This window comes from Dermacentor albipictus, chromosome 9 (assembly GCF_038994185.2).
Source record: "Dermacentor albipictus isolate Rhodes 1998 colony chromosome 9, USDA_Dalb.pri_finalv2, whole genome shotgun sequence".
Classification (NCBI taxonomy): domain Eukaryota; kingdom Metazoa; phylum Arthropoda; class Arachnida; order Ixodida; family Ixodidae; genus Dermacentor; species Dermacentor albipictus.
In genome coordinates, this window is record NC_091829.1 from 35,334,973 (window position 1) to 35,355,667 (window position 20,695).

At 44.0% G+C, this 20,695-nt stretch overlaps 1 protein-coding gene and 1 long non-coding RNA gene across 2 annotated transcripts in view; one reads left to right on the top strand and one right to left on the bottom strand.

Annotated features, from left to right (window-relative positions):
• Positions 1 to 5,036: 5,036 nt before the first annotated feature.
• LOC139049460 (uncharacterized) lies at positions 5,037 to 19,555 on the bottom strand. Its single transcript, XR_011508321.1, has 3 exons — positions 19,472 to 19,555; positions 7,303 to 7,492; positions 5,037 to 5,226 (listed from the first exon to the last, which is right to left on the bottom strand). It is a non-coding gene; the product is annotated as an uncharacterized lncRNA (long non-coding RNA).
• Positions 9,150 to 20,695, top strand: part of LOC135906556 (uncharacterized) — a 40,324-nt gene continuing 28,778 nt past the window's right edge. The window contains exons 1-2 of the mRNA XM_070524925.1: positions 9,150 to 9,337; positions 19,349 to 19,579. Coding sequence (XP_070381026.1) covers positions 19,436 to 19,579 — 144 coding nt within the window. The 5' untranslated portion in view covers positions 9,150 to 9,337; positions 19,349 to 19,435. The remainder of the gene's footprint in view (positions 9,338 to 19,348; positions 19,580 to 20,695) is intronic.

Here is a 20,695-nt window from a genome sequence, read left to right on the forward strand (position 1 = left end):
GACAGTTCGAGCCTCGACACCCATATCGCTGTTTTTTTTTTCCACAGCGACGCAGGCAGCGGGAATCGAACCACCGTACTCAAGGACACGAGTTGAACACTCAAGCCACTCGGCTACCGGAACGGCACACCGAACACCGTTTTTTTTCTCGACCAGTAGCTTGGCCAGCTAGACCGTTGTTGCTCGCCTATGCTCTCACAGTTGATGCAGCCGACCAGATAAGACGTGCTCCATCACCGCGCTGACCACGCTCATGCGCGCAGGACGCCGCCAGTCACGCTAGCTGCGCGGTGACCCTGGACTCTGCGTCCACTTTGCAGCGGCGTAAATTAACGGTGCCGTGCCTCTAATGCAGCCGAACCATTAAACACGCTTGAATTGTAATCCGTGACGCAGTTTGGTAGCGCTGTGCTGTGCGGTGAAAAGGCGACGTTCAGTTACTTTTATGAGCGGACCCCCGTCTCCGTTTCAACGTGGACAAGCGCTAAAATGTCACGAATCAACTGTTCTGCCAACGAAAACTCATGTACACCGCAACGTAAGTACGAATGTGCTAGTTTGTAGGTAGTGAACGGATTACTCCTTATATTCGCATCATTCACGAGGAAAACGAATGGAGAGAACACATGCACGGCCTTCATTCAAGTTTATTTCGAAACTTCTAAACATTGTTACACAAATCAAAGCATTCCTATGGGCGGGTCGAAACACACGCACACAAAACAAATCGAGAGAATGCCGTAGGTGCAATTTCAGGGTTGTTTTGCGGCACATGCAAGGCAAACAGTATGCATACTCTGCGTGTAGTAGTAAAACCACCACTAATTACGAACTATAGTTCGGTGACGTCATGACGTCAGTCATGAATATTTCGATGTGTAATACGTGCTTTCATAGCTGCAGAGCAAGAAAAATGCAGAGCAAGGTGGTTCAACCCTGCTCGACATTCTGGCCAAACCATATTCAATGCGGAGCATCCGGCTGCACGGAGACACTGAGTGTTCTTTCCACCGGCTAGCCTGGAGCACACTGTTGCCTGCGTTTCTATAGACGAACTAATCTTCTCTAGTTTACACGTGCGCACATGTACACTACCTGTAAACATGTCGCAATGACGAAAATGCGTTGCGGAAAGTCACAAAAAAAGAAATGACGTCGAATACGTCACTTAACCGCTACTGGGAATCGGTACTATATCGCAAGTACGCACGTCAAAATTAACGATGGCAGGGACATCAACACAGTTTCACGTCGTCTTAGCGGCGCCTGATAAATTCTCAGGACCGCAAGGGCCGAAAGGCGGTGGCTGCAAGAGACGGAAACCTCGATTCCCGAGGCAGAACATTCGGACGAGCGTCAAGGAAGCCTGGGGGGCTAAGCAGTGCGCTGAGCTGTTCGTTCCAACAGAAAAAAGAATGCGGCTCGCCCGATAAAAACAAAGAAAAGCTGTCAAGTACGTGCGAGTATTCAAGTGGCTCTTCCTTCTACGGAGATTGCTTAACCTCTGACGTCACGTCAGTTCTGACGTCACGAGCAACTCTTCCTGCAACACAATACACGGGCGCTAGTTCAGGCGGCCGCGTTACAAGCCATCTCGAAATTTTTTTTCGATGTACTCAACCTGTGGTACGCGTTCAAGATGCACCGTGAATATTGCAGAAGTCACGTGCCTCACTCCAGGTTTCGTCCTCCTCTGCTGCAGCTTTCGAACACTTTGCCGAGCTTGCTGTTCACATCCAACAGCACTGAAGCCAACGGTACTTTGGGAGTATAACCCTGCAATGCTCAAGCACGCTTCTACGTACGCAGAATTTTCTCCATTTCACGCCATATGGAGTGCAAATTTGTGCCGAAGATAGAATTTGTCAGCAAAGGTAATTAGCACCGTAGTTAGCAATTCGATTCCCAAGCTACTCAAAATTGACACTTGGCTCGACAGCGAATTAATATCGCTACTTCTTATTCACGTGCACAAACTTGAATTTCGAAGTCTCAAGCTGCGCAGTATACAGAAGGTGCGTTATGCATTACAGCGTTACAAGGGTCCCGAAACACCTTAGTGGCTTGGGGGGAACACAGTACACACGCAGCATACGCTACTATGAACGCTTCCGCCAAGTTTTGCAGTCGCACGTGGTTTTCCGTCTTTTTAAGCTATTCATGTCATCCACCGACATTCCACTCCTTGCCTTTCCTCTGCCTTCTCCAACTCGATAACTCGTTAAGCCGCCGTGTTATCGGTGCTCCATTTCGACGGCCCGCCCCAAACTATCCTTAGGCTACTCAGACTGTACCCCGCGAACACGTATAGTTAGTTCGACTAGTGGCATGTTAAGTGCGACTCGTCTGGCAGGTCCTGGGTGTTATCGTCGTCTTCCGGCCTGATGGCCAGCGGTGTTGTCATTCTTTATTTTTGTGTGTGCCTAACCACGCGTTCCTCGGAATTTTCAGCCGTGGTTCTAACGGCCGCCTTCGTCGTCGTGACGGTAAACGTGGCCGCTCTGACGCAGGTTTGCCGCCTGGCGTTGCAGCTGGACCTCTGCAGCCTGGGTCAGCGGCTCTTCGGCGGTCTCGGACCAGGTTGCTTCCGATCGATGGATTTGTCGCTCGAAGTCCGCGGTGGGGAGATGGTCGCCATCTCTCCCACTTCGGGTGAGCACGCTGCTCAGGATCTGGAAAAAAAAAACAAAGATCGAGAGGGCTGGCAACGCCTTCAGGCTGAAACAAATTCTCGCCGCGTGTTTTACACAGTTTCCAGGAATTTGCATACTGTTCGACAAACAAACGATGCTACGGACAGTGTGTAGAAGATATTTGCGGACCCTGGTGCATAGCGCCGCTTACGGAGCGTTGACCAAAGTATCTAAATATAGTATCATTCTTTATTTATTTGATTATTTACAATACCTTAGAGGCCTCTCATCGGAGTAATGTGTATGGGAGGCTTTACATTGTTGATGAGAAGGTATGGTGGCAGGTACAAAATAAAATAATGAAAAATAGAACGTATATGATACACAATGTCCCGTAAAAAGCAAACTGACACTCGAAATACAACGCTTCATAATACGCGGAAAATAAGAAGATGCCTTAAGCTGTCTACGACAAATGCCTATAACCGGAATGCTCATCTTCAAGCAAGGATGCAAATAGCAGAGTTAATATAAACTAGACATTGTCTAAACCTTCCAACGGCACAACCCATCTCCTTCAAGCGGGACAATTCTATAGCCTGGAAACATGGTCGATTTCATTCTCACTGATATCAAACAACTCTGAATATTTCATATATCGACCTGTCAAGGACATACATTCAAATATGTAGGCATCGGAAGAGTGTAAAAAGCATGAGTCCAAGTAATGAATCGGCGCAGTATGTAAATCCTTATAAAGATACGAGTGCTTCTCATCTGCTCTGATTGCAAGGCACACATCAAGCTAGCTTAATCAAACATTTCCTGAGTCGTCCAATAATTGCATACTGTTGACATGAAGGCCTAATTTTTGCAAATGGGAAATATTTCACATCTGAATCACTGCACCATTCGCACAGAAACAGAACCACAGTGTGACCTCTTGGCATGCCTGCTAAGGTAAATGAATGGAATCTATATGCTATGTTGTCAGTTTTTAAACATGGAGTAGCAGTATCGAGTATACGTTTTGAAGTCTTAATTGAAAGCACGTTTACACACGCAGGTGAACTTGGAAACGGAACAATACGTTTGAATAGTATCAGAATTGTTCACGTTTGAATTTACGCTGATGCTGCCTCCAATTGTGCTTTATTACGTTCAATACCATCAAATTATTCCGATGCTCAAGATTAGACCGAAAATGTCCAGCTCACAAAAAAAAATAGTTTACGGTATGCTTTCATTACTAATCCACTTTTTTTTTTACTTTGTTCTTCTGTCCTCTGTCGCATGCCGCTGGAAGCGCTTTGGAAAGGCACAGGGGCTTTCGCCCGTTGATTTCTCTCACGTGAAGACGCCGTAACATGGAGACAACTACAAGCCAATACATACCCACATTTAAGCAGACTACACGCAATCCACCCTACACTATATTCATACAAATGTCCCCTTTGTAATGATTACGCCTCCCTATATCACACCACATGGGCGTGCCCCAACGTGAAGGCGGCCCCGCAAGTACCCAAACCCACACCCGAGCAGTGGGAGGCCGTGCTGACTAGTTCGGACCCTCGTAACCAGCAGCAACTGGTGCGGCGGGCCCGGGAGACAGCAAGAGCCGCAGGAGCCCTGGACTAAGGGCGCCTCCCGCACAAGCAGAAAGACACCTGCTTGTCCTTCCTTTTTTTTAAATAAATGTTTCTCCTCCTCCACCTCCTGCGCACCTACGCCCATGTTCAGTGTGCGTCGGTTATGAGTTTCGTAGTTGGAGATTGGCTTCTCCGAGAAAGCAAGTCGTATCCTGAAGCCACCTCGCACTGCCCACTACTCTGTGAGCGAGCCTAAGCGCGCTGTTGTGCCTGCGGTGCGGCCGTTAAAGGCGAGCTGAGTTCCTTCTGCCAACGCGGCTGCCTTGGAGTTTGTTCTCGCTGATTTCCGCACGTGAATCTCGCTTTTTGTATCACTTCTACACATTATGTAGAGACTTCCGACATTCAACAAGTTTCAGCGCGCAGCGTTGGGATTAGGCAAAGCGGCGCATTTGTTTACATCGAGATCTACATCCACAGATCGTTAATTATTTGCTTTAAATACCGTAAAAAAGGCGCAACGTCGACGTAATGTCAAATGTAGAAACCCGTACACATATTCAAATATGAGCGGCCAAGCCACTTATATTTGAGTGGCCGAGCCAACATCGTTTCTGTACCCAGCTCATCTGCCTTCATAGAAGAAATTGCCTCGCAGTATGCCTCGTAACATTTTGATATTCTTTGTTTCTCACATTCTTTGTAACCCACCCCTTATGCAATACCCCGAAGAGGGGTCTTTAAGGAAATAAAGTAAAAGTGAAAAAATATCTTTGCACTTCAAAATGCAGAGCAAGAAGGTTCAATCCTGCTCGACATCCTGGCCAACCGATATTCAAAGTGGAGCATTCGGCTGCACGGAGACAACACGGAGCCTTCTTGCCACCGGCAAGGCTGGGGCACAGTGTCGCCTGCGTTGCTCATAACTGGCACCTGTGGCCCGATATGGAGTGTGCGCCTGAGCATGCTGTTCACCTCGCTGCTCCAGGAGCCAGCTAGACCTGGGAGAGATGCAGAGGCGAGAGTGAGAATCGCACCCTACGAGTCTTCCCGAGCTTATCGATTCATTGACCGCGCTAAACAGTTGCAGTCACGTTACAGCGCAATCAGAAGAAATTTTGTGCCTCTCATTCCTGTATTGATTTATTTCAATAAAAAAACCAGTTACAATACGGTACTACATTGACTGGCAAACGGGATAACGCAGGTCCATACAAAACCTAGTTGAAAAGAGCTTCACTTTTAGGCTTGACTTTCACTTGAGTATCCTAAACTTTTGCTGTCGTCATTAGCGTTCCACAGCATAACCAGTATGAAGCATGTGAGCCCTTTGTCCCTACAATACCAGGTGATAGGAGCGGCGTCTATGGGTAGTCTATGCAAACGACCTATCCGCTGTACTCCATACGACATGACTCCATGCGAGACAATTCCACGATCTCCGGACAAAACTCTCAGCGCTAATGCGCATTCAATGTCATTAAATGGCGCCATATGTTCTCGCCTACGCTAACTGCTAACAGCACTTGCCACAGCCTTGAGCATTGCTTTTCAAGTCTGGGCGCAATGTTGTCTAGTGATGACGCCTGCTGCTTAGAACACACCTAACTGCAGCGATGTTTATATCGTTCGCCCGGCTACTTTTCATGTGTTAATGCAGATGTGGTATTGCTACACAAGCCCATTTTCGTTCTGGACATCCTAGACAAGTTCTTGCTCATCGATTATGTCCCACAGGCCTCCAAGGCGCGCATCGTCATCATGACCATCCACCCGCGCACCTATGAGACCACTATGACAAGAGGTAGATTGCCTTCTGCAGTATGCAGCCGTGTAGACTGTTTGAAATGCAATGCGGTAATATACTGGCAAGTGTGTTGGTGAATGGTCAAAGAAAGTTGACTGCATCAAAGGCTGCGGCTACTATTAAACCAATTAAATCTGATGCCATTTGTCGTTTGCGTCTGTTAATTAATCTCTCGCAGAGCGACCAATACCCAAGTATGGATAGTCAGTGACTCGATCTGCTCTTGTTGCCTCGATGCGCCAGACGTCGTGTAAATATGAAGTCTTTAGTCAATGTCACTGTTACTTTTGTTTACCATGTAACGTTTGCTTACCAGGAAGGTTTCTTCGTATATGTAATTTGAGGCTTGCTTGGCGGCACATGCAAGGCAAACACTATGCATACATTGCGTGTAGTATTACAACTAGTACTGATTGCGAAGTGTAGTTCAGTGACGCAAGCAGTCGTGAATATTTGGTTGGGTACTAAGTGCTTTAACAGTTTGCATCTTGCCACGTGTGTAAATAAAAAAGTGTCAAGTTATACATCGCTATCTTCTGTTTTTTATTCCAGTAGCCATCATATCGACGGGTCGGGTGCTGCACCAGAGCAAGCAACGTGGACTACTCCCGTACTTCTGCTATATCGACTATCCTTATCCGGCTTTCTAGAACCCCTTCTGCAACAATGTGAGCCTACGTCGCTGCCGTCTATTAAAACGTATGCTTTTTACAACTACGGAATCTGAAATCTAATGGCCCACCAGGTCACTGGTAGTCGTAGCACGTCCTCTGAATGAGCACGATGGGTGCCTGCTACATTGCGTGAACAATCATAACACGCATCTTCATGTGCCTCATTCCCTTTTTTCCTGTATTTAACATCATAAGAGTGCGAGTAGTAATTTTCAAAACCGAATCAAATACTAATTGAATAGCCTGAGAAGCGAAAGTGATTGAATATAGCATAATTGTCTAATAGTTCTGTGATGAGGAACTTGTGTTTTTCACTACCAATATGAAGCAGTCTTAAGATCGCAATATATTCACGACATTAATAAATTTATATGAGAGCTTGCTCGTTTCGAATTGCATTTTATTAAAAACACAAATAAAGGGACAGGAGCACATAGCAGTTTATTCGCATACTCAAGACTCACCGGTGAGTGCGGAAGATAGCCGTCTAGCACGAAAAAAAAAAAAACAGACGGGAAGGAAAGCGGGAAGAAAAGGCAAGGCACATAAAAGAGGGTAAAGTAAAACAACGATGCACGAAGGGTTTGGAAGTATACCTTGGACACCGCAGTCGACCTGGCGACGCTGTGCAACCTGTCAGCATAGGCGATGTTCGAGTGCAGCCAGCGAGTCAAAAATTGGGTCGAGGGGTTCCGGTGGCGGCATGGGACCCTCTCCGACCCGGGCCTCCCGGGCCATGCGCCCATGGTCGCCTACTGGGCGGGGTTCTTTGGACAGATGCTGCTCCTGTGGATGTGCGTGCACGCTTTCATAATCACGACCTCTCTACGATCTCCCGCCCCTTGTTAACTTTCCCGTGAAACCTGCCTGCCCGAACGCTTTCCATGATGTTGTATAGACAATCTATAAAGAACTGCCGAAAGCTTTTTTTGTGTGTGTGAAAAATATGCTTAGGTGCTTCACGCGCGTGTCAGCACTAAGGTGACAAAAATTGCCACCTATTTTAGTCACCAAGGGACACTTGTCTGCATTATTGTGCCATCAGACCACGCAGGCAACAACCTTCACCTACCATAGACTCCTCCCAGTTTCGAGATGCAAGTGTTGCTAAAGCCATGGACAATAAATGTACAATAGGTATTTCAAGTGTACTGCTTTAGTTTGTCAAGTACTTGTTTATATTGTGCAATTGGCTGAAAAACCGAAATTTCGAGTACAAGTTGCATGTAATGCTGTGCCGAAACAAATTATTCAGTTCGAGAATTTGGTATTTAAAATTTCTTTAAATATTTCATTATGATCGAATGTAACAGTGTACTAAGAATATTGGCGCCGGAATTCCATAAAAATGACCCATGCCTGCGGTTTGCTGGAGTCTTTTATAGTCATTCTTAGCTCTCTTTTTAATCATACATAATCTGCCTTTTTGAACAGACTTTCAAATGGAATTTGTGGACATTTATTTTTTACGCTGCAATTAATCGAGTTTCACCTGAATCATTCTTCTTCACAATGATAGCTTAGTATTCATCAGAAAGTTGTGTTCAAGCTCGACATTTCTGCAACTACCAAATCTTTAAATCTGAGAAGGTGCTCGCTTTGACATTGAAACCACCTTTACTGTGGTCATATCACTTACATAACAGCTAGGTTAACTTGGCTCGTTAAGGTGCCGGTCATTAATTTATAGTTGAGTGAAAACTGTGCGATATCTTTTACTTTGAAAAGATGATATGCAAGGAAAAGAAACTTTATTTTTGTTGAATACTTTCTTTGCATATGCTCTTCCTTGTAATTTGCATATGTAACCTTTGCTCTGGTATATTCTAGGCTTGGGACATTCTCTAGTCACAAATATAACACTGACATTTGCATTATGCGCTCATATCATGTAACAATCCTTGTGATTTTTGTTCATTTGGTTCTTCATCATTAACTGGCATGGTACCAAGTCTTTGTTATCAGCAGTATCGACCATTTTCTGGGGGGAAAAGTTAAGTTGTGGTGCTTTATGTGTAAGGAGCACAATCTGATTATGAAGTCCACCGTAGTGGAAGACACCGGATTTATTTTGTACACTTGGGCTTCTCTGCCGTGCACCTCACCATAAGTGCGCGAGTGTTTTTGCTGTTCACCTCCGTCTAAATATGGCCACTGCCACTGGTATCTAACCCACAACCTCGAGGTCAGTTGCGCAATGCCGTAGCCACTTGCCCTTACCACTAAGCTACTTGCTGCCATGGTGCTGAGAAATAAAATTATGAAATAAAGTTTCATAGCTTCTTGCTGACACTGCATTGCGAAGAATAACAAGAAGCATTGGCGTGCTCGAATTAAGCGTGCTTGAAATCGCTTTACACGAAGTTACATTGGCAGAGCGAAAGACAAATGGAAAGAACACGAAGCTACACGTCACTTCATCGATGCGCTCACATTACTGGTTTGACTCGTGCAGTCGGCCCCCGTGCTGCCTCCCCTGCCTGACCTGCTGATGACGCACGAGAGGCCAGCATCGTCTTCGTTCGACAGATCCGTGGAGGACAGGAACATGCCGATCTCGCGCCGTTCGTTGTCGGAACCAATGAAAAAGAAGACAACGCACACGTGTATGTGACTAGCACGGTGAAAGAGGTGAGCACACGAAACGTTGACCTGTTCTGTGCACCATTAGAAAGCGAGCTTGGCAAAGAGCCAGGCACGCTTTCGGCCGTGTACGCGCGCACATCCGATGTGATCGCCTCCGAAAGTGATCGCCCTAGAAGTGATTGCCCCAGATGTTGCTTCCGAACCCCTCGCCATCCGCGCCTCGATGATAGTTGTTCGCCTACCTAGTCCCATATACAGCAACGCTAGCTGAAACGCAAAGGTACGGGCTGTGGTGTTTTGTGGCATGACAAGTATAGGCTAATGGGCAGTAAATGACGGACAGTGAAAGAAAAAAAAAACAAGCAAACACAAGCGAAGCACACTGACATAGAGCCAAATCCCAACAAATGAATCATTCTGGAAAAGGCGGGGATAAATACTATGTCTCATCAGAGGTGGAAAGCAAAACTAAAGAGCCGCAATCGTGCAGAAGGGTCCAGGCCATCCATTCCACGATACCATGATTCCCCACGTGACAACACAAGCAGTGTCATGCGCTACTAGCACACGGCAAACCCAACCGCCGTATGTTTATTAGCTCATACCTCTCGTCTGAATTTGTGCTTGGGAATATGCAATATCTGACTTTTGCCTTTCGGCGATTGCTGTAAGCCTGAAAACATTTTTCTCGTGCTCATTCTATCTTTGCTTAACGCAGCGTGCACTTTTTGCCAACATTATTTCCGTTGATTTATTTACAAATGTGAGATTGTATCTATGCCTATGCAATGTGAGCAGTGCGGTGCTTAAGGTAAGCTTTACTAGAAGTATCAAGTCTTCGTTAGCCCTACCATGTTCTTACTACCGAAGTCACTATAATATATATATATATATATATATATATATATATAATTGCGCTGCTGTTACACATCAGCTATGATCTCTACGGTAACACCAAGCTAGTCGAAAGAATAGAAGAGTTAGCTTGAATATTAATAATCAAAAGACCAAGCTAATGTTAAATTGCATAGCAACAGAATGACAATTAGCGATTGGTAGCCAGCCTCAAGAACCGTATATCAAACGCATATCAAAGAAAACGTATATCAAGGCCAATCAGTCAAAGGCAGCGGTGATCATGGGAAGAAAATTTACAGAAAAATCTAATTTGCTGGAATCCATACGGCACGCATTACGAAATCATGACCAGCAGCTTAGCCGTATCTTTGAAATGTGTACAATCATTATTTTCTGCGGGTGCTAACAATTCAGCAGAAACTTTGGGATCAACAAAGAACCTTGAGAAGAAAATGTTCGACCTTTCGTTCAGGGACAAGACACCGAAGTGGATTGTTAGGGCTAGCCGTTATTCTAGTTCATATTAAGAGGAAGCTTTAGCTCGGGTGCTCCTATCTAAATACATGTAAAAGGAGAATTCGTTTTTCTCGGCAACCACTGCACCAAATTTGACGAGGTTTGTTTCCCTAAAAAGAAAACCTTAAAATCTAGTGACTGTTGGTTTCTAATTTTCGATTTACATCTTTAATTCTTTATTAAAAATTGGCAAAAATCGCAAATTTTCAAGAAAAGGAACTATCAAGTTTACAACTGTAACTCAGAAACGAAAAATGATAATACAATGCTGTGAATTGCATATAATAGTACATCTAAAGCGGAAAAAATTGATATGCTATACATGAATCTCAAAAAATTTAGTAATGTGGATATACAGCTTTTGCAGAACCTTTGTGAACAAAGTAACAAATTCACGTAAGATATAAAATGACATATTAAATTTGTCCGCTTTCAATGGTCTAATGGATGCCGTTTACAGAACTGTGATATCTGTTTTTGATGCAGAGTTATAAATTTGTAAACTTCGTTCTATTTTTTTCGAACTTCCGAATTTGTGAAAATTCTTTCAACCATATCCAAGACCTCAACCGAAATTCCGCTTCCAAGAGTCACTAGAAGTTAACTTTCTCTCTGCAGTGCAACAAATTTCATTAAAATCGGTCCAGGGGTTATCTCATAAAAACGTTTTTGCGTTTTACATGTATTTGAATAGGCCGCGTCGCAGTTGGGCCCGAGCTAAAGCTTCCTCTTAAGAGGAAAAGGTGAAGCTGAGCGGGCCATGTAAGGAGTAGGGCAGACAACCGGTGGCTTGAAAGTGCTATCGAGGACGGCAGCCTAGGTGGCGTTGTAAAATTTGGAATTTGGCCGGCATAAGATAGAATCAGCTGGTGCAAGACAAGGGTTATTGGGAATTGCTGGGAGTTGACATAAATAGGTTGCTGGTGATGATGATGAAGAATGCTTTATTTTTTTTTCTCCTTTGAGGTTAGCTTTTCGTTTAACCTTTTACGCTGACGTTCACTGACAGACGTAATAAGGTGCAATAGGTAACCACACGAATCAACGCGGTTAAGTTTGGGTAATAACTAGAAAAATTAAGCGACAAATACTAGAGAAGAAAGCAGACGTCATTTATTATCCCCTAAATAACCCGATGGGGCATTACATTACAAATTTTCCGGTTGGTTTTCGTCGTGCGTGAGCGCAGAATTAGTTGCGCTATCACGTAATGGATGAGATATAGCGTTTATATTAATCTTACTTTTGTTTTATATTGTTACAAGATCGCGCTGTGTTTGCGTGCTTCGCTTCTATTAGTCTATTTATGTACTATCGTATATCTGTATTACATTACCAACGAGCCGAAGCCATAAATATATAGGAAATTTTATATTTCCGAGGAAGCATGTACAGCTACATTGTAAGTACATGGAGTCAATAATTGAGTAAGATAACGTGGTATCTAGCACAGCAAGGTGACGAGCAGAGACTGAATGCTTACGCAGCCCATCGGCTGATGATGTTGTTAAAAGAGGTGCAGCATATAAGTAATTGACTTTATAAAGAACCAACGCGGCATATGAAACGTAATAAAATGCAAAACGCCAATCGATGAACCGTAGTAGAATTTTGTTTCCCATATCGTCACGCTGTGGTTGGAACCTGCAATATCCCATCTGGCCCAAATTAGCAATTTGAAGTTTCTGATGCCTGCCACATGACAGCAAAGTTGTGTAAATCCTACGCATGAATTGGAATTTATCACAGCTTAAGTGAAGCGTCCAATCGAATGATATGCAACTAATGGCGATGCGTGTTTACATTCATCGTGCGCAGCGTGTAATCCCATACGATGTTTATTCACCACAAAGGTAGTAACTTTAATTTCATGCAATTTTTTTTATATTTGTTGGCTGCGCCGTTCATAAGCTATGCTGAATTTCAAACACTACAGGTTTTTCCGCTCAGCTTAATTGAAATGCCATTGAAAATAATCCAGGTGCAAGCCAATTTAATCTGAGGGCCAACATGTTTATTTCAAGTGCCAATAATTTCATCCAGGCGCCACCACATTTAATCCCAGCGCCATCCAAATTAATCCGCGTGCCATCTCATTTAATCCTTGCGCCAGCCATGTTAATCGAAGTGCCACACATTTTAATCCCAGTGCCAGTGAATTTAATCCTGTTAAAAATTGATTGAGAAACAAATAATCCTTGCAGAAAAGGTCCTAACCGGAGTCACAAATGCCGCCTATTCATGATGTGACCACTTTACTGGTGTCAGCACTATAGGAGCACAGCTTCCACGAAACCAGTGTCGCCATGGCTGCTTCCGAAACACTTCCGCCTGGTATACCGCCACCTCATTTACTCCTTTTCAGTCACATTTGCGAGTGACTCACATAAGTGAGTCAGAATCATGACGGATATTACGCGACTTGGGTTGCGATCGTGACATGCGATTTGCTTCCCTATCGTCATGCATATCGATCGCAATCGTTCGCAAGGGCAAAAACTTGCTCATCATTACTCAGGGACTTGACATAATCACTAAGTGACCCATTATAGCTCATTAAGCTCGTGGCTGGGTGAGAACCGTGGTGACCTCACGTGAGTTACTATAGTGATCACCTCAATCTACTTTGTGATAATCAGCATGTTATTCCTCTTTGAGAGCCATTTCGTTTGATATGCATATCGGAAGGTTAGGAGAGTACATGTTTGGGTGAGAGCCCTGATGACGTCACGTGAGTCACTAGTGATGGCCTCATTGATTGGGTGATAGTTAGCAGGTCGTTACTTTTTCAAAGCCATTTCGTTTTATATGCATGTTGGCAGGTTAGTACATCTTTGGGTGATAACCCTGATGACTTCTTGTGAGTCACTTGTGATCACCTCATTGGTTAGGTTATAGTGAGCCGGACGTTATCTTTTATAAGCCACTTCGTTTTATATGCATGCTGGCAGGTTAGGATAGTACATGCGTGAGAAGCGTACGGTGGTAACTCCGTTAGACAGGAAACCAGTAAGCTATCGCAGGAGACGAAAGATCTGATCAAGAAACGCCAGTGTATGAAAGCCTCCAACCCTACAACTAGAATAGAACTGGCAGAACTTTCCAAGTTAATCAACAAGCGTAAGACAACTGACATAAGGAAGTATAATATGGATAGAGTTGAACATGCTCTCAGGAACGGTGGAAGCCTAAAAGCAGTGAATAAACTAGGAATTGGCAAGAATCAGATGCATGCGTTAAGAGACAAAGCTGGCAATATGATTACTAATATGGATGAGATAGTTCAAGTGGCTGAGGAGTTCTATAGAGATTTATACAGTACTAGTGGCACCCCCAAGGATAATGGAAGAGAATAGTCTACAGGAATTTGAAATCCCACAAGTAATGCTGGAAGAAGTAAAGAAAGCTTTGGGAGCTATGCAAAGGGGGAAGGCAGCTGGGGAGGATCAGGTAACCGCACATTTCTTGAAGGATGGTGAGCAGATTGTTCTAGAAAAATTGGCCACCCTGTATACGTCATGCTTCATGTCCGCGAGCGTACCGAAATCTTGAAAGAACGCTAACATAACCCTAATCCATAAGAAAGGGGACGCCAAAGACTTGGAATATTATACACCGATCAGCTTACTGTCCGTTGCCTACAAACTATTTGCTAAGGTAATCGCAGATAGAATCAGAAACACCTTAGACTTCTGTCAACCAAAGGACCAGGCAGGATTCCGTAAAGGCTACTCAACAATAGACCATATTCACACTATCAATCAGGTGATAGAAAAATGTGCAGAATATAACCAACCCTTATATATAGCTTTCATTGATTACGAGAAAGCGTTTGATTCAGTCGAAACCTCAGCAGTCATAGAGGCATTACGGAATCAGGGTGTAGACGAGCCGTATGTAAATATACTGAAAGATATCTATAGCGGCTCCTCAGGCACCGCAGTCCTCAGTAAAGAAAGCAACAAAATCCCAATAAAGAAAGGCGTCAGGCAGGGAGATACGATCTCTCCAATGCTATTCCCAGCGTGTTTACAGGAGGTATTCAGAGACCTGGATTGGGAAGAACTGGGGATCAGAGTCAATGGAGAATTCCTTAGTAACTTGCCATTCGCTGATGATATTGTCTTGCTTAGTAACTCAGGGGACCAATTGCAATGCATGCTCACTGACCTGGAGAGGCAAAGCGGAAGGGTGTGTCTAAGAATGAATCTGCAGAAAACTAAAGTAATGTTTAACAGTCTCGGAAGAGAACAGCAGTTTATGATAGATAGCGAGGCACTGGAAGTGGTAAGGGAATACACCTACTTAGGGCAGGTAGTGACCGCGGATCCGGATCATGAGACTGAAATAATCAGAACAGTAAGAATGGGCTCGGTTGCGTTTGGCAGACATTCTCAGATCATGAACAGCAGATTGCCATTATCCCTCAAGAGAAAAGTTTATAACAGCTGTGTCTTACCAGTACTCACATACGGGGAGAAACCTGGAGGCTTACGAAAAGGGTTCTACTTAAATTGAGGATGATGCAACGAGCTATGGAAATAATTATGGGTGTAACGTTAAGGGATAAAAAAAGAGCAGATCGGGTGAGGGAACAAATGCGAGTTAAGGACATCTTAGTAGAAATTAAGAAAAGGAAATAGGCATGGGCAGGACATGTAATGAGGAGGGAAGATAACCGATAGTCATTAAGGGTTACAGACTGGATTCAAGGGAAGGGAAGCGTAGCAGGGGGCGGCAGAAAGTTAGGTGGGCGGACGAGATTAAGAAGTTTGCAGGCACGACATGTCCACAATTAGTACAAGACCGGTGTAGTTGCAGAAGTATGGGAGAGGCCTTTGCCCTGCAGTTGGCGTAACCAGGATGATGATGATGATGATGATGATGATGATGATGATGATGATAAGCGTAGTGACGTCACGACAGCTCCTAGTGATCACCTCGTTGACTGGGTCATTGTGAGTCGGTGGTTACCCTTTATAAGCCACTTCGTTTCATATGCATGTCGGCACGTTAGGATAGTGCATGCGTGAGAACCGTGGTGAAGTCACGAGAGTGAGTATAGTGATCATGTCAGTTGAGTGAGTGACAGAGAGCAGGCTTTTAAGCTTTCAAAGCCATTTCCTTTGATATGTTGGTAAGCAGGAGGTTAGGAGAGGTGCGACGTCGCGTGAGCCACTATTGACCTAATCATGTCACCCAAAAATAAGCTGTTACCACTCTCAGAACCTTTTCGTTTCATATGCTTGTTGGAAGCATAGCAGTGCATGCAAGATACAAGCTTAATGAGCTATAATGAGTCGCTAAGTGATTATGTCAAGTGCCTGAGTAATGGTGAGCAAGTTTTTGCCCTTGCGAACGATGTCGATCGATATGCATGACGATAGAGAAAGAAATCGCATGTCATGATCGCAACCGAAGTCGCGTAATATCCGTCACGATTGTGACTCACTTATTTATTTATTTATTTATTTATTTATTTACTTATTTATTATACCCTCAGGGCCAAAGGCATTACAGAGGGGAGTGCGTAATGTAGGTTACAAAGACCATACATACAATACAGTGCATTTTGTTAGAACATAATTTCCACATTCTCCAAAACAAACAAAGGTTGTTAGTGCATCACGAAATCGTTGATTATCCTCAATGGCTGCAATATCGGGAGGGAGGCGGTTCCATTCGCCAGATGTCTGGGGAAGGTAAGACTGAAAACAAGCTTTAGTTTTGCATTTCTGGATGCCAACCTTGTGCCGATGATCAGTGCGATGGGAGATGTATTCCGGTGGTGAAATAAGATCGTCATGTCGCGTGACGTGATGATATACCTTGTGGAATAAGAGTCAGGTGACTAATTTTCCGACGAGATTTTAAAGATGGGAGAGAAAGGTTAGTTTTCATGGCTGTGATACTTGCAGTACGGTTGTAATTTGAAAAAATGAAGCGAACGGAGTTATTTTGTATAAGTTCAAGAGAATATATAAGATTTTCATGCCCAGGGTCCCATATAGATGACGCGTATTCAAGTTTAAGTCTTATTAGTGATTTACAAAGTAGGAGTTTTAAGGACGAAGAAGCAGCAGAGAAGTTGCGACGTGAATACTCTAACATGCGATTAGCGTTATTGGTAACGTATTCAGTATGGGCATTCCATGTTAAGTTTCGTGATATATTTTCGCCTAGATATTTATATGATGCGACGGAATCAAGAGGAGTGCCATTAAGACAATAAGAAGAACGGGGAGTGTTAGAGCAGAGAGAAACACGCATGAACTTCCATTTGTTAATATTTAATTCCATTTTCCAAGTTTTATACCAGTTAGAGACCAAATTAAGATCGGTCTGGAGAGTATTAATGTCGTTGAGGTTATGTATTTCACGGAAAATTACACAGTAGTCAGCAAAAAGGTGGCTGGCAGAGGATAGGGTGGACGGAAGGTCACTAATATAAATTAAGAATAGAAGGGTGAGTGACTAGTGAATAGAATAGATGTGAGTGAATCGGAAATGCGACTCGAAAAGTAGTAAATCAGCGAGCGGTATACCACGCGGAAGTGTTTTCGACGAAGCCATGACGACACTGGTTGCGTGGAAGCTATGCTCCTATAGTGCTGACACCAATAGAGTGGTCACATCATGAATAGGCGGCATTCATGACGCCAGTTACGACCTCTTCTGCAAGAATTCTTCGTTTCGCAATCAATTTCCAACAAGATTAAATTGACTGGCACTAGGATTAAAATGTGTGGCACTTGGATTAACATGGCTGGCGCAAGGATTAAATAAGAGGGCACGCCGATTAATTCGGATGCGCTGGGATTATTATTGGATAAATTATTGGATAAATTATTGGCACTTGGATTAAAAATGCTGGCGTTCAGATTGAATTGGCTGGCACCAGGATTATTTTCAATGGCGTTTTTGCCTCATCGCGCTAGAGCACAACTACTCAAGCTGAGGGTTGGTTGCTTGAACGTGCACGAACGTTTGTACAGACAAGGACGCGTGGCAAGTCCATTGTCTACGTCTTGTGACTGCTGCGAGACACTTTAGCACCTTATATTTGAGTGTCCCGTTTTCAGTGCTCAGCGCATGTCGCTAGTGACAAACTATCATCTCCATGGCCTGCGGTGTGCGACACTCGAGGAATGTTTGTACCCCAGTGGTTGTGCGTCTAAACGTGATCAGGCCCATCGCGCCCTACTTACTTTTCTAGAGTTAACTAACTTAGGTTCACGTTTGCAGCGTCAACATTCGATATTCCGTAGTAGCGTACTGTACTGTGTTCTACTTTAGTATTTATATTTGTCCTGTTGCTCTTCCTTTCCTCCTTCCTCCCCTCCTTCCTATCTTCTATTTCTGTGTTGCTGTCACCTCCCTTTAGAAGAGTAGGCAGGCGTTGTGCCCCTTCCGGTGGCAGTTGCCAGCCTGCTCCGCGCTTTCCCTTTCCTGTTAACTGTGTATATGTGTTCAAAACATAATAATAATAATAATAATAATAATAATAATAATAATAATAATAATAATAATAATAATAATAATAATAATAATAATAATAATAAACTGACCGGGAAAACTTGTAGATTAGACAGTTGCACACTGTCAGACTTCTACGTAGCCATCTCACGAGGACAAAGGCAAGTTATGTTTGCCGATGCAAGAATTGCAATTGCAAGTGTATGCACAGAGAAGCTTGACACATATATTATGTAATTCTGGCGTCAACATTGGCGCAAAGCGGGAGGAACTTATCGAAGCGTTAATTCAAAGAAAATCAAGTGCACTAAAGAATCAATTGACTATAATGTGCTCATTCATTAGAACGTCTGTGTGCGTCAGAGATACTTATGCCCAGGTCTTATGCAGGATTTTTTTTTTTTCATTACGCATAGCGGAGGTGCGCTTCCGGGCACTACTATGTCGTTCAGGGCATGGGAACATTTATCGGGGCGTTCCCTCTTATGAAAACTGGCCATGCAGGCTGCACTGAACTTCTCAGAAAGCGTATTCGTGAAGCGAATGCCCGCTGTATAGTATTCATGAAAACACAGCCTATATATTTAGAACACAAAAACATTTGTGGCGTCACTCTACTAACAGTGGAGGATGCGTCGAAAGAATTGCATGCAGACGCTGGGCAGACGATGCTGCGCGGATGAACACGTCTTGACGGGCATTCAGCCTTACTATTGGCTTAGGTACCCTGCAGATTCCCCAGTGCTGCAAGGAACTACTGAGTATAGTTCCACACCATGTTGCCAGATGCTTCATCCTTTTTATAAGATAAATAAGTGTGCCCGTTTGTGTGCGTGTTTGTGGGCATGTTTGTGTGCGAGTAAAAGAGAAAGACAATTATAACGCAATGGTACGATGACAACTGCACAACGTACAACTGCACAACTGCACTTGAACGTCGCTTCTTGTGCTTCTTTTACACATGCCTTAGACATTTCGCATGTTCAATAAGTCTTAGAGCGCAACCTTGCGCTTCGCATTAACCGAAGCGATGGATTCGTTTACATCGACCTCTACAGCCACACATCGGCAATCATTGGCTTCAAATATTGTGGAAACGGCACATCGCTGACATTAAATAATGTCAAAACGTAGCGAAACGTACATATCTGCGCATATGAGCAGCCTAGCCACTTAAACTATATATGTTTGCACTTCTATGTGCAGAACAAAAAGCTTGCCCCCTGCTGGACATCCTGACCAACCGACTTCAAAGTAGAGTAGCCGGTTGCGCAGAGACATCACGCATTGTTCATGTCACCGGCAAGGCTGGAGCACTGTGCCACCTACGTTGTTCGCAGCTGGCACATGGGTCCTGACATGAGTATGCGGCAACGGATGCTGTTCATCTCACTGCTACAGGAGCCAGGTGGACCTGGGAGGGATAACAAGGGCAGAGTGAGGATCATAGCCTGAGTTTATTGATTCTTTATCGCGCTAAACAGTTACAGTCACGTTACAGGGTAGCCAGCAGTAATTTCGTGCCCTTCATTCCTTTATTCGTTTATTTCTATAAACAACCAATTACTACTGCGGTACTACATTGACTGACAAACAGTGCAACATGGGTCCATACAAAGCTAGGACAAAAGAGCTTCACCTTTATGTTTGTCTTCCACATGAGCATCCCAAACTTTTGCAGTCGTCATTAGTGTTTTATAGCTTAACCAATATGAAACATGCGAGCCCCTTGTGCTTACAATACTATGCCAGAGGTGCGACGTCTGTGGGCAGCGTATGTAAACCACTTATCCACTATTAATCCATACGAGATCACTCCATGCAAGACAATTCCTCGAGCTCCGGGCAAAACTGTCAGTGCTTATGCACATTCAATGACATTCAGTTGCACCATACGTTCTCGTCTACTATAACTGCTAATAGGTCTTGCCACAGCCTTACCCATTGCATTTCAAGCCTGGGCGCAACATTGTCTACTGATGATGCCTGCTGCTGGTGACACACTTACATTCAGTGATGTTTATGACGTTCACGCAGCCACTTTTCATGTGTTAATGCAAGTTTGGTATTGCTAGACCAACCTATTTCTTTCTTGCACATCCTAAACTACTTCTCGCTCATCGATTATGTCCGACAGGCCGCCAGGGCGCGCATTCTGATCATGACCATCTACCCACCCAACTATGAGATATTCACCATGATCACACGAGGTAGATCACCGTCTGCAATATACAGCCGTGTAGACTATCTGCAAAGGGCTATATCAGGAGAATGCGTTAACTTACTCCCAACTGTTTTGGCGAATGGGCAAAGAAAGGTGACAGCATTACACGTAGAGATAAGGCTGCGGCTATGCATAAAGCAAATCAATCCAGTTGGACGATTTTTTTCGAGAGACTAATTGACAGACTAAAAACTCTGATGACATGCAATATCACTAATAAATAATTGTGGCGTTTCACTTGCCAAAACCATTTTCTGATTATGAGGGATGACATACTGGGAGACTCCGGAAGTTTCGACCACCTGGGGTTCTTTAACGTGCACCTAAAT